General features: G+C 42.8%; 2 protein-coding genes across 3 annotated transcripts; one reads left to right on the plus strand and one right to left on the minus strand.

Moving 5' to 3' along the window:
- Window positions 1-757: 757 nt before the first annotated feature.
- plpp6 (phospholipid phosphatase 6) lies at window positions 758-4,108 on the minus strand. 2 transcript variants are annotated; one of them, XM_088313198.1, is made up of 4 exons: window positions 3,802-4,108; window positions 3,590-3,690; window positions 2,662-3,010; window positions 758-2,495 (listed from the first exon to the last, which is right to left on the minus strand). In XM_088313198.1, the coding sequence occupies exons 2-4, from the start codon at window positions 3,677-3,679 to the stop codon at window positions 2,128-2,130; spliced, it is 807 nt and encodes a 268-aa protein (XP_088169324.1). In that variant the 5' UTR covers window positions 3,680-3,690; window positions 3,802-4,108; the 3' UTR covers window positions 758-2,127. The 2 variants fall into 2 exon arrangements, with proteins under 2 accessions (XP_088169324.1, XP_088169323.1); XM_088313197.1 differs by lacking the exons at window positions 3,590-3,690; window positions 3,802-4,108 and having other exon boundaries at window positions 2,662-3,324.
- Window positions 3,841-9,118, plus strand: prdx6 (peroxiredoxin 6). The gene is made up of 5 exons (XM_088313199.1): window positions 3,841-4,020; window positions 5,705-5,861; window positions 8,215-8,358; window positions 8,656-8,802; window positions 8,879-9,118. Exons 1-5 carry the CDS (start codon window positions 3,929-3,931, stop codon window positions 9,002-9,004), a joined length of 666 nt encoding a protein of 221 aa, XP_088169325.1. The 5' UTR covers window positions 3,841-3,928; the 3' UTR covers window positions 9,005-9,118.
- Window positions 9,119-12,138: the final 3,020 nt, after the last annotated feature.

Genomic DNA, 12,138 nt, shown 5'->3' on the forward strand with positions numbered 1-12,138 from the left:
TGTTTAAAAGTTTGACTTTTTATGAACTATATTTTTAATTTGATCGCCATTTAAATTCTATTTAATTAATTTTTAATTATCCTATTAAATTTAATGTATCATGATTTATTTTAGGTTTTTTTTTCAATTTAAAATTTTTAATTGTACTGTAATTCATTAACATAATTCGGACTGATCATTTTTAGTAAAGGTGCCGACCTAGCCACCGACAAACCTTCCTGGTCTTCAGGGGCTGAAACATACGCTGGAACTGGGTGAGGATGGCCTGCCGGGCGCCCTCCCACTTGCCCGGCACACACACACAATTGATGAATCATAAACAGTCTCTGACCTTCATTGACTTCTAAGGGTTAATGATCAACTATCAGGCTCAAATCTGCTATAAACTGACTTTGAAAGGAAACAAGGAACTGTACTTTTTTGGAATAGCCAATCACTTGTCTGTTGGCGAGTAAAGATTGGGTTCTCCAATCTTAGTCATTTCCATTGCTTCAATTAACTTTTTAGCTCTTCCTCTCATGCCGAGCTGCCGTATCTCCTGTTGGTGATTTATAACAGAACCCCCAAAAAATAAAATAAATAAATAAAATAAAATAAAATAAATAAATAAAACTGGCCAGAGGCCAAAGGTAAAAAACAACAACAAACAAACAAAATGAACATTGCCAATTGGCTACTGGTCACCCTGCCGGGACTATAATCGTCCGTGTCCAACTAATCGAAAAAAGTCAAAAGAATAAAATACTTCATACTCGTCTTGATTGAACACCGTTTATGAGCATTCAAAATTACGTACAGTCATAAAAGCAAAACGTGGTATAACCAGCATGGAAAAACATGAACCCTGTTGGTTTCCAATAATTCCGGACAGAAACAAATACAAAATGGCAGATGTAGCAAAAATCAAAGGTAGATTTAAAAAAAAAAACATACTCCATCACTTAACTCGCGATCACACATTTCATGCCTTCTGGGATTATATAGACCCACGTTGAAGCAAGAAATCTCGTGATTTGGAACAACACTCATAGGAAAATTGCAAACAACCTCAACCAAAAGTGAAAAAAAAAATGTCTACGCTTCTTGCGCCTCATGACTTTACAGTCTGTATGCAGTCGAGCGTATTTACAGTGTGTGCCGTGCGTGCGAAACAAGAACAGTACTGAGCTTTCAATTGCAACAGAACAAAAGCTAAAACCGCCTTTAAGAGTCACAATATAAAGAATCCATATAAAACTGGACCAAATGAAAAGTTGTAGAATTCACCAACAACCCACTCTCTTGTAAGACAATAAATATTTCACACGATCCACAGAAGTGCAGCTACAATAACGACAGTGAATGCAATTGATGGAGAAATAGTATGTGAATGCTGAAGAGCTGAGGCTGAACTCTAAATTTTGGAATTCATTGGAGCAAAATTAAAAAAAAAAAAAAACGCCCACCAGTATCCACTTATTTGGCAATTATGGCACATGTGGAATGCCCTAGAATGCAGGAATGTGACAAAAAAAACTGCCGAAAATGACCTGAATTAATTGTAAAGATATTAATTCAGGATGCCGTGAGTGAAACGTGTGCATATTTCTAAATTGTAGTTGTTTTAATCGGTTGAGAAAGATGAAAGGATGGAAGGACTTCAAATTGCCACATGTCTCATTTACTTCCATGGGACTTACTAGGAGTTTGGAAAAACTGCACCAAAGAAGTTCTTAATTTTGTGAATATTTTGAAGTTGGAATAGTTTTGAATCAATGGATATAATAAATGTGGAAGGATGATTCATTTTTCAATGTGATTTTCATGGAAAATGTGAAAAATGTTCCCAAGATGTCTTGAATTTTGTCAATATTTTGAATTGGGATTACTTGCTCATTTGAGATGTGGAAGACTGAGTTAAACATTTAAAATATCTTTAGTGATTTGGGAATGATTTCATGGCAAACGGAAAACAAACAAAACATTGAGGGAAAAGAAAAAAAATGGCTCCCAGGATATCCTGAATTTGGTGAATATTTTGAAGTTGGAATGGTTTGAATCGTTTAAGAAACTTGGAAGCAGTAGCGTGTTCAAAACATCCGTCGTTGCTCTTCAGCATTCCCACAATGACGACAAGAAGTCTGATTGCTACGCTGCGTGTCCCAGCAGCGCCTGCAAACTCTGAGGCGAGAGCCAGAGTGCCTCCAGCAGGTTGTACTGGCAGTATCCCATCCAGAAGCCGAAAGCCACATCAGTGACGTTGTGGCGACCCAGCATGACGCGGCTCAGCCCCACCGTGGCCGCCCACAACAGCACCAGGACCCGCAACGGAGCAGCCAGCACCAAGTGTGCCAGAAGGAAGCGGGCACACATGGCGGCGCGGGTGGCGTGACCCGACGGGAAGGAGTAGCGGTCCACCGAGAAGGTGGCGAACATGTCCATGCGGTTGTGGGCCGGACGCCGCCGTCGTACTATCGCCTTCACCACGCCCACGAGGACCAGATCTAGTAGAAGACCTAGAAAATAAACAGTAATGTGAACATGATCATCTTCATCTTCTCTTCCCTGGCTCTCAGTGCATTTTTTTTGGTAATTTCAAGATATTCTGTTTTGTCTTTCACCTTTCGTCACTTTTTGTTTGGCTTGGACCAAGGTGGTTGTCCAGCGGACTGCTGCACTTACCCATGAGGAGGTTGAGCATGACCTCCTGGCCGGCAGCGCTGTCACTCTTGTAGAGACAGTAGGCGGCTCCAGCCAGCCAAGGGATGCCGTGGCCCGTCACCTCGATGAGCTTCATGAGGGGCCGCGCACTCCCCCACGACGAGTCCTCCCGGGCGCACACCCCAAGACTCTTGGACAGCCATAAGTCGATGGCGAGCAGCGAGCTTAGGGCAACGCGTAGGAGCGACGGGTTGAGCCGGATGCCGTCCTCCTCCGGCGGCCCGGAGCCGGTGGATGAGCTGGAGCCGCGGCGACGAGTGGGGCTCTCCGAGGCGCGCAGCCGCGCGGTGGCCGTGTCGGAGCTCTGACGCTGGAGGAGATGAGGAGGCGTCAACGACCGGGTAAGCGGCTTGGTGAGGGACATGAACTCGTAGCGGCCGTTGATGGTACCGCCGAGTACCGGGCTTCCCCCACTTACGCCGCCGGCGCGGTTCGGGGTTTTAGCCTTTGGAGAAGACATTTTGTCGGCTAGAGTCGTTGCGGCGGGATGGCACCGCAATGGGAATGTCTCCGCAGTGTTGTGGAGGCTGTCGCCGATTTATCTCGTCGAAAAAGCTTGGGTATTCAAATCACGTACTGAAACCGTATTACGCCATATTTGTTGTTCTATCGCAAAGCCTGCTGGGAAGTTGAGTTTTTCCTCTTCAATCAACTCTGGACGCGATGACAAGTGTGTGCTTTGTGATCGTGATTTTTGTTAAATATATATTAACATGTTAACAATTTTGATTTGTTTTCCTTCTTAATTTTAGCACAATATACATTTACAAATAAAGCAACAAATATATTTTCTCAAAATGTAATTATAAAAATTATGGTTATGATTTATTTTCAACCCATTTTCCATGTTGCTGCACTGTAGTATGTTGTATCCTTTTCTCCCTCCTACCTTTGCATTCATACGTCCTTGTTCTTTCCTTCCATTCTTCATCATTGCTTCCTTCCTTTCTCCCTTCCAGTCCCCTTCATCATTCCACATTTGCTTAATTTCTATCGTTTGAAATAAAACATTAAAACGAAGATATAATCAAGAATGTAGCTATCTATTATATGTTTTTCAATAAAGTTCACGGCCCAAAAAAAGACTTTCTCCGTGCTCACCTCTTATTGGTCGATGTCAGACTCAGGAAGCACGCCTACTTCCGGGTTTGTTTTTCGTGCGGGGTAGGTCAACGACCACCACTGGGTCTCAATCTTTCCCACGCGTGGATCATCAAAGGAGACAAGCATGCCTGGAATCCTGCTCGGTGAAGAGTTTCCCAATTTCGAGGCCGACACCACCATCGGTCGGATTAAGTTTCACGACTTCCTGGGCAAGTCGTAAGTGGAGCAAGTCAGCTATTCCGGGGGACGAAGTTCGACATATTTTTTATACAAGCGGGACGGCGTGTGCGTTATTTAATCAAGCCGCTGGTCTGCTTTTCTGTGCAAACAATTTGTCAATTACAGAAAACACGTGTGCGTGCCGAAATGCTCATAATAATAAGCAAAATCTGCGTCATAGACAAATGGAGAGGTGGAAATTAACGGTAACCATTTGATGATTTTGTGAATATTCCCCCCCCTTGCTCTTTTTTTAGTCATTTTATTTTTTAATTTTGTAACCTATTTGTTTTTTAACTTTGGAGTCATTTTACATTTTTAGTTTCAGTTTTGTGCTAGAAGAGATCGTGTATCTCTTGAAAATCATTAAAAAAGTTTATTTTAAAGTTTTGTAAATATTTCTTTCAAAAGTAACATTTACACACCGACGTTGTTTTTCTGATTACATGTGCATCTATTTCAAGTCTTTTTTTTTTACATTTAGCAATTTCCTGTACATTAGGGATGGCCGAGTGGTCTAAGGCGCCGCGTTCAGGACCCAGTTTCCCCAGGAGGCCTTGGTTCGAATCTCGAATTTCCCCATTGTGGGACTAATAAAGGAATATTATTATTATTAAATTCGTTAGAAATCATATCCATTATGGATTCAAACAAAGCAAATTAAAAAAATCCAGTGAAAATGCATCTGAAAAATACTAAATGCCATTATTGATACATTACTATATGCTGTATACTGACTGATAATTTTCTAATTGGTCACTCGTAGTTTTCATAATAGTTGTTCATGATTGTATTGTATTGTCGCCCCTTAACAACTTTTACAATATGGTGTCAATAATGATCAAGTGTCGGCTTTGAATGTATTTATGGTGTGGTCCACGCGTTATTGTATTAGTTTCCAATACTTCCATTTTCGCTTGCATTTGGCGGAATAACAACTGTTCAACTTTGTTACTAAGCAAAACCTGGGACCAGCATGGACACAAGGCTTATATTGTCTCATGCAGGAACTTGGGCGTCTGGCCGAGCTTGTTGGCACACACTTGATGCTCCCACCCTCTTTGTGCCTGCCTAAATTAAATTCCCCACATGCAAATGTAGCCTATTTGACGGCTTTCTTGCATCGAGACTTTCAAACCGAGAACGCGTTTATCATGGGGAGTCATGTGAGAAGTCACACTAGCATGTGACTACCCAAGGAATTAGGCTTTAAAAGAATTGTCATTTCAGTCGTTGCTTTTTTTTTTTTTTTCTCGGACGGAGGAGTTAGTCTTGGATTGTTATGTCTATTTTTAAATAATTCTAATGAAAAACGGTGTCAACAGTGCCATCTACAGGACTCAAAAAATACAACAGCTGGGTCATGAAGCAAATATGAATCTTCATTTTCCCCTCACTACTTAACAGCTTTGTATATCAGGGTGGAGCTAAGTTTAGCCTGTGTTGTTAGTGGAAGTATACGTGGCCTTCACCGCATGTGCATGCACACTTCTGTGGATTTAAAAAAAAAAAAACATCTGTCAGCCATTTATTTTAAGAGCACAGCGCGTGTAGGATGAGTTTGAAATTACCTTAAAGCGGGGTCATAGTTTGTGTCCTTGCAAAGGACCCAGCCACCTCAAAAGTTTACAAACGCTTAATATTATATGTATTTTTCTTTCCATCTCTTTTGTACGAGCAGATGGGGCATCCTGTTCTCCCACCCGAAGGACTTCACCCCTGTGTGCACCACCGAGCTGGCGTGCGCTGCTAGCCTCACCGACAAGTTCGCCAAGCGCGGCGTCAAGATGATCGCCCTGTCCGTCGACAGTGTGGAGGATCACTGCGGATGGAGCAAGGTGGAGGACACACACACACACACACACACACACACACTCACGGGAGCATTCCTCTTTCCAAACCTGTTGCATTTCTAAAGATGCTGCTCATGCTTTTTTTCAAGTTACCTTCCGGGGGGGTAAATGAAGTGTTTTGGTTGAAAGATCACATTGTGGTGTGGGCGGGAGGTAAGTTGGAGGAGGCGGAGTTGGCTGGGCAGATGCATTTGAGCGACAATGTGTCTTAAATGAGTCAACCGGGGAAATAAAAGACTTAATTTACTTAATTCGGAAATGTACTCGGGTTGCACATGATTCAAAACAATGTAATTTTTTTTCCTCTGTTCAATGAAACTATTTAAATCAGGTGTGGGCAAACTATGGCCCGGGGGCCACATGCGGCCCGTTAAATATTTTAATATGGCCCGCCAATCTTGAGAAAATTAAATGAATAAACCTTGTTAATGTTTTATTTTCTAAATACTGTGGTGCGTCAAAGACATATTTGGTTGTAATGCTTTTTGTTCACTTTCATTTAAAATAAAATGTTTGTTTTTTTTTCTCCGATGAGGTGAGGTTTCCAAAACTCTCCATCCAACTTCCCCTCTGTCAAATTTTAGAAGCCATTGTGGCCAATCAAAAAGTTTCCCCTCCCCTGATTTAAATGATGTCGGTTCATTTAAGACCATTTTGTCATAGCTTTTCACATTTTAGCCACGTGAAAAGATGGCCTTAATTCCAACATGTCCATTGGTTGGAAAATAATGTGCTAAATTTATGTAATTTCCTGAGTTTTCCTCCCAAGTAAACAAAAGCTCTGTATTAGTTGAACACATTTTTAATCACATACTGGTGCAACCGAAAATCAACTCCTTTTTTTTCAGTGCAATTTACATAAATTGAATACGGCAACATTTGCATTCCTGGATTGTGTCCCTCTGTGTGAACGCACACCTCTGCCAAGGCTCGATGGGTCGCACCATCGCAATTGGATTCCTCTCCTTTCAAGTCCGACCGCTTTCTTGTTTTTCTTCTGGCCTGCCTGGCTTGTCCCTATTTTTGATTTTTTTGTACAGTGCCGCCTGAGGCCAGCAAACAATATTCCCTTTGTTTCCACTCCGCTGATGATTATTGTCGGCATTGCTCAACATTCACAAACAGCATGACTCAGTCATTTTCATGTGCTGCTATTGCATTGACCATAAATGAATATATGATATATAGATAGCGAGGGTGGCACGTGCAGGTTGTAAGTTAAGTGATTTAACAAGGGAAAATGTCCTAATGGTAGGTCAGAAATTTTTTTTTTTCTTTGTACGATTTTTTTTCGGATTTTGTGCGTACATACACTTTTAGCTTAAATCGCGCCATCAAAAGTTCTGAGTTAGCAGAACATGCCGATACTTTCAATGCTCCTCCCATCCTTCACAGTTGGGATGGTGTTCTCGCATGAACCCTTATTCTTGTTTAATGTGTTACGTGGGGTAGATACTCTCTGTCAACCGATCTTGGCATGTGCCGGTGAATTCTGTTAAATATTGAGCTGACAGTCTGGGGTTGTTTTATAACTGATGAAGCATCCAACGCTCTGCTTTTGCAGCCATCTTTACGGGATGTTCGCTTCTTGCAAGAGAAGGAGCTTTACCGGTACTTTATATAAATATTTTTATTGGGTGTCAATTGCTTGCAAATTTTCGCAATTTGAGGGTCACGGGTCACCAATTCTCTCCTCCAACACACTTAATTCAAATGAGCAGCTCATTAGCAAGCCTGGCAACGATCGTGATCATTTGAGTCGCTTGTGTCGGAGGAGGGAGACCTCGACAACATGCAGGATTGGGGCCCTCGACGACTGGAGTTGGTGACCCCGTTTCCACCCTGTCCTGCGTGTGTGTGCGTGTGCGCGCGTGTCACAGCAGGTCATGCCTGACTTGAGTGTGTGAACGCGCGCATTCTTTGTGTTGCCTAACTTTAAAGCGCAAGCGATAACCTGCTTGTCAGTGTCATCCAACTGTAATCCTCAAACCTTCCGACTTGCTAACTTGAAAGATAATTAAAAATATGACAAGTTAGGAGCGTCGACGGATCCTTGAAAATGTTTATAAAGTCCAACGGCGTGTTCGTCATTTACCCAAGCTGAACGTTGTCGCTTTTGCAACCGTTCCGGTGACACTGCGGTCATTGATTTTATTTATTTTTTGTTTATATTTTCCAATTTTATTTATTTCTACAATTGTTTTGAATCCAGTTTTTCCCTCGAAATAAACAAACCCAATTAAATGAACACGATGGGAATCATTTAATTCTCTCTCTCTCTCTCGCTCTCGCAACCCCCCCCCACCCGCCTGGACTGCGCGTGTCTGACTGTGTTCAGGACATCATGGCCTTCAACAATCAGCCTTCGAGTCCTCTGCCCTTCCCCATCATTGCTGACCACAAGAGGGAGCTGTCCACCAAGCTGGGAATGCTGGACCCGGATGAGCTCGACGGCGACGGCATTCCGCTCACCGCTCGCTGTGTAAGAACTGTTGTTGTGTGAAAGGCCAAAGCGGATAAAAGCAAAATCTCCCCATTTGGGGCTTGTACTGTTTAGACACAAATGTCACAAAAATGACTCCTTTGACTGGCGTTATTCTGCCTTTGGAGAGTTCTGTGTAAAACGCACAGACAGCTGTTGTCGGCCATCTTGCAATTTGGAATTTGAGGGGAAAAAAAGCTCAAAGAAGCAATAACACACACCACGCACACACACACACACAAAAAAAAAACCACACGCGCAGTACATCCTTTTCTGACACTTGTAACTTTTGTCCAGGTGTTTGTGATCGGACCCGACATGCGGCTGAAGCTGTCCATCCTCTACCCGGCCACCACGGGGAGGAACTTTGACGAGCTCCTGCGCGTTATCGACTCGCTGCAGCTGACGGCGCAGAAGAAGGTGGCCACACCCGTCGACTGGAAGGTACGACGACGTCCTTTCCCGTATTCCGCCTCGCGTGCTATCACAACCACGGTACCGACTTTCTGCCGTCTTGCAGCCCGGCGACAAAGTCATGGTGCTTCCCAACGTCTCCGACGCCGACGCGGCCGCTCTTTTCCCTAAAGGCGTGTCCACTAAAGACATGCCTTCTGGGAAAAAATATCTGCGCTACACTCAGCTGTGAAGACCTTCAGTTCTTCTCGAATCACAGTACAAGTAAAAAAAATAGTACACAGCAACATTAAACAGAATTAGTGCCTTCTCTGCCATCCCATAATAAACAACCTTTGCACTTCAATTCCAAATGAGCATTTTATCCTCACCTGTTACGTTTTTCCTCTGCTATGCAGTCTCTGCGTCGCTAAGTGTCGCCGTGTTACCTGCTATAGAACATACTGCAGTCCTGCACTTCATCGTTTCACCAGTAGATGTCGCCAAATGCGTGTTGTATTCTTATAAAGGAGTCATCGGTGCGTTCAACTCCCCAAAGTTGTGACAGTCCATTAGTCATGTTTTAATTGGTAAAAACACAGTCCTTCATTAACATTTTAAATGTTCAACAATTTAACATGATAAAACGTGGAGCCAAACTGCATGGAGTGAAGAGGAATGCCGCGTCTGCGCCTGCTCGCTTCTTCTGTAGAGTTGTGCAAGTGAGGAAAAGTCAAATATTTTACAGCTTTACAGCACATTATCCGGGTCAAAACTTTTCATCATGCTGGTAAAAGCACGTGTTCACAACATATAAATGAGGAGTTAAAGTCACTGGTCACAGTTCTTTTTTTAGTAATTAACTACATGTGTCACAAAGGTTGCTAACTTGAGTGATCAAAAAGTTTTTTTCTTCTTCAAAAGTATACATAAGGACACCCCTTGAATCTGTGAAGTTCTTTGGCATATTTTTCTCCCCTAAAAAAAATAGCTTTTATTTTTTTGTTAAATTTCTGTGACGAAATTCTGCTCTTTTTATTTTTGACAAGAAAAAAGAATTCTTAAATACTTTTTCTGAAAAAGGCTAACATCTTTCTTAAGAGTAGAGCAATTTTATTTCTTCGAAATATGCACTTTTTGTGAACATAGACAATAAATATTTTCTCAATGACATCAAACTTTAAAAAAAAATTGAGGATGAAAATGGGCAACTTTTTATCAAATGTATGACTGGGGAAAAAAAGTAGTGCTTTGGCGTCACCTTCTAGCACCAATGGGCAAATATAACTCAATTTTGAAATTATGGCAATTATTTTATTATATTATTTACCATTTTCTTGATACATACAACTTTATTTTCTTGATTGATCTCTTTTTCTTCCCCTCAAACCTGTTATACAGGCTCTCAAAAATCACAGCCTGTACTCGCTACTCGTGTTGCTGACAGGCGTGCACTCCACTCCTACTCCTCCCCTCCGTCTTGTCTATCACGGTGAACAACGGCCACATTGTGTCGACAGCAGTCCCGATCAAATGCATTTGTGCCATAGCTTAGCCAAACAACAATAGCGAGCGAGCATAAGAAGAGCTTACGGGGTGTCAGACGCTGGCTCAACTGCCCTCCTTTTTACCCCCACGCCCACTCCCACCCCCGTCCCCTCTCTATGTTCATCTGTCATCCTGGAGCCTCCTCCAGCGAGGTAATACAACACCAAGCCTGGTACCAGCTGCGCGCACACACACACACGTACACACGTACACGTTTGATCAAAGACGTAAACAGTGCTGTGAACGGGCTGGCCTCCCACCAAACTCCCCCGTATCCCAGGGAAGATATCCCCCCCCCCCTCCTCAGACTAGCCAGGCTCCACTTTTCCTGAGGATTGATAAGCGAAACAAGCGCTCACTCATATTCTGTCACATCGGAGCCTCCAGTAAGGATTTACAGGCGGGATTTGACGAGTCAGGCTCTGCTTAGTGTGAGGGTAGATCACGTTTGAGTTGTTTTCAACACTGTAAATAAAGTGGAAAGGCTCCAAGTCGCAGTGGATGTTGATGGAAAAACTAAGTTTGCAGGCTTTTCCTCAAATGTGTACATTTTGTTGAAACATTTCCCAAGGTTATGACTTTTCAGCATTTGTTTTTTATCTTCGAAAAATATACAAATTTTATTTCTCAATGATAAAAGTAAGATTTTGCCTTAAAACTCGAGTCCTTAGCCAGAGGTTTCTGTGCAGCTTCTTTGGATAATCTCCCTCTGGGTTCCTGTCTAATCTGCTGCCAGGATGGCCGAGTGGTCTAAGGCGCCGCGTTCAGGACCCAGTCTCCCCAGGAGGCCTGGGTTCGAATCTCGAATTTTGGCTGCCAGGATGGCCGAGTGGTCTAAGGCGCCGCGTTCAGGACCCAGTCTCCCCAAAAGGCCTGGGTTCGAATCTCGTGGCTGCCAGGATGGCCGAGTGGTCTAAGGCGCCGCGTTCAGGACCCAGTCTCCCCAGGAGGCCTGGGTTCGAATCTCGAATTTCCCCATTGTGGGACTAATAAAGGGAATATTATTAATCTGCTAGAACTCATTGATCTTGCGTTTAGGGCCTGTTCTTGTTCTGCCTTGATTAGTGCCTCCGTACTGACTTTCAAGTCCAACTTTTTGCAGCCACTGGGATGTGTCTTTGTTGTCTGCCATGGAGGTGCTCGTCTTCCCATGACAGTCCATCTGGCTCCTTCTCCTTCTGGAGGGCTGGTTGTTTTCTCCTGTGAAGCTCACGAATCCTCACCCCACCTCTTTCCTCTTTGTGTTCGGCTTGAGGAAGCTGGACCTGAGGTGGAACTCTCCGTGCATTCTAAGGAGATTTCGTGTCTTGTCTTTGCAACTTTCTCCGATAACTCCAAATCATTAGCCTTGGAGTTCAAATATTTTTTTTCCATTTCTGTGGTGTGCCCAATACAAAACATAGAAAGATATTTTTGTCTATTGTGACTAGTGATGGGGAAAATGAAGCTTCAAATTTGCTTCATGAACCAGCTGCTATATTTTTGAGTCCTCTAGATGGCACTGTTGGTTTAAAAAAAAAGGGTTTAAAAAATAGCTAGTCAGTGTGCTTTCAAGCCCAATGTTGACCCGAGACTGCCATCTAGAGGAGTCCAAAAATACTACAACTGCTTCATAAAGCAAATTTGAAGCTTGCGACATAAATGAAGTTCAGATTACATTTTCTGAACAATTTATGCATGTTTCGCATTCTTTATCTTTGAAAATGTGTCCAAAAATGTAGAATCCATATTTGTTTACCTCCCCTTCTGCCAATTTTCCACATTTTCTTTTTTTTTACCGTTATACAAGCCTCTGAGGCTTTACTATTGGACTAAATGAATTTCTTTTATGAGTGGCAA

This window comes from Idiotropiscis lumnitzeri, chromosome 13 (assembly GCF_059441095.1).
Source record: "Idiotropiscis lumnitzeri isolate Australia: NSW breed Sydney's pygmy pipehorse chromosome 13, RoL_Ilum_1.0, whole genome shotgun sequence".
Taxonomy (NCBI): domain Eukaryota; kingdom Metazoa; phylum Chordata; class Actinopteri; order Syngnathiformes; family Syngnathidae; genus Idiotropiscis; species Idiotropiscis lumnitzeri.

What these genes read in the sequence shown, in the direction of transcription:
- plpp6 (XM_088313197.1), bottom strand. Translation starts at nt 3,160, where the DNA reads ATGTCTTCTCCAAAGGCTAAAACCCCGAACCGCGCCGGCGGCGTAAGT. An exon ending in CATGCTCAACCTCCTCATGG is followed by an intron (nt 2,496 to 2,661) that starts GTAAGTGCAGCA and finishes TTTATTTTCTAG; the next exon opens with GTCTTCTACTAGATCTGGTC.
- prdx6 (XM_088313199.1), top strand. Translation starts at nt 3,929, where the DNA reads ATGCCTGGAATCCTGCTCGGTGAAGAGTTTCCCAATTTCGAGGCCGAC. An exon ending in CACGACTTCCTGGGCAAGTC is followed by an intron (nt 4,021 to 5,704) that starts GTAAGTGGAGCA and finishes TTGTACGAGCAG; the next exon opens with ATGGGGCATCCTGTTCTCCC. An exon ending in CCACACCCGTCGACTGGAAG is followed by an intron (nt 8,803 to 8,878) that starts GTACGACGACGT and finishes GCCGTCTTGCAG; the next exon opens with CCCGGCGACAAAGTCATGGT.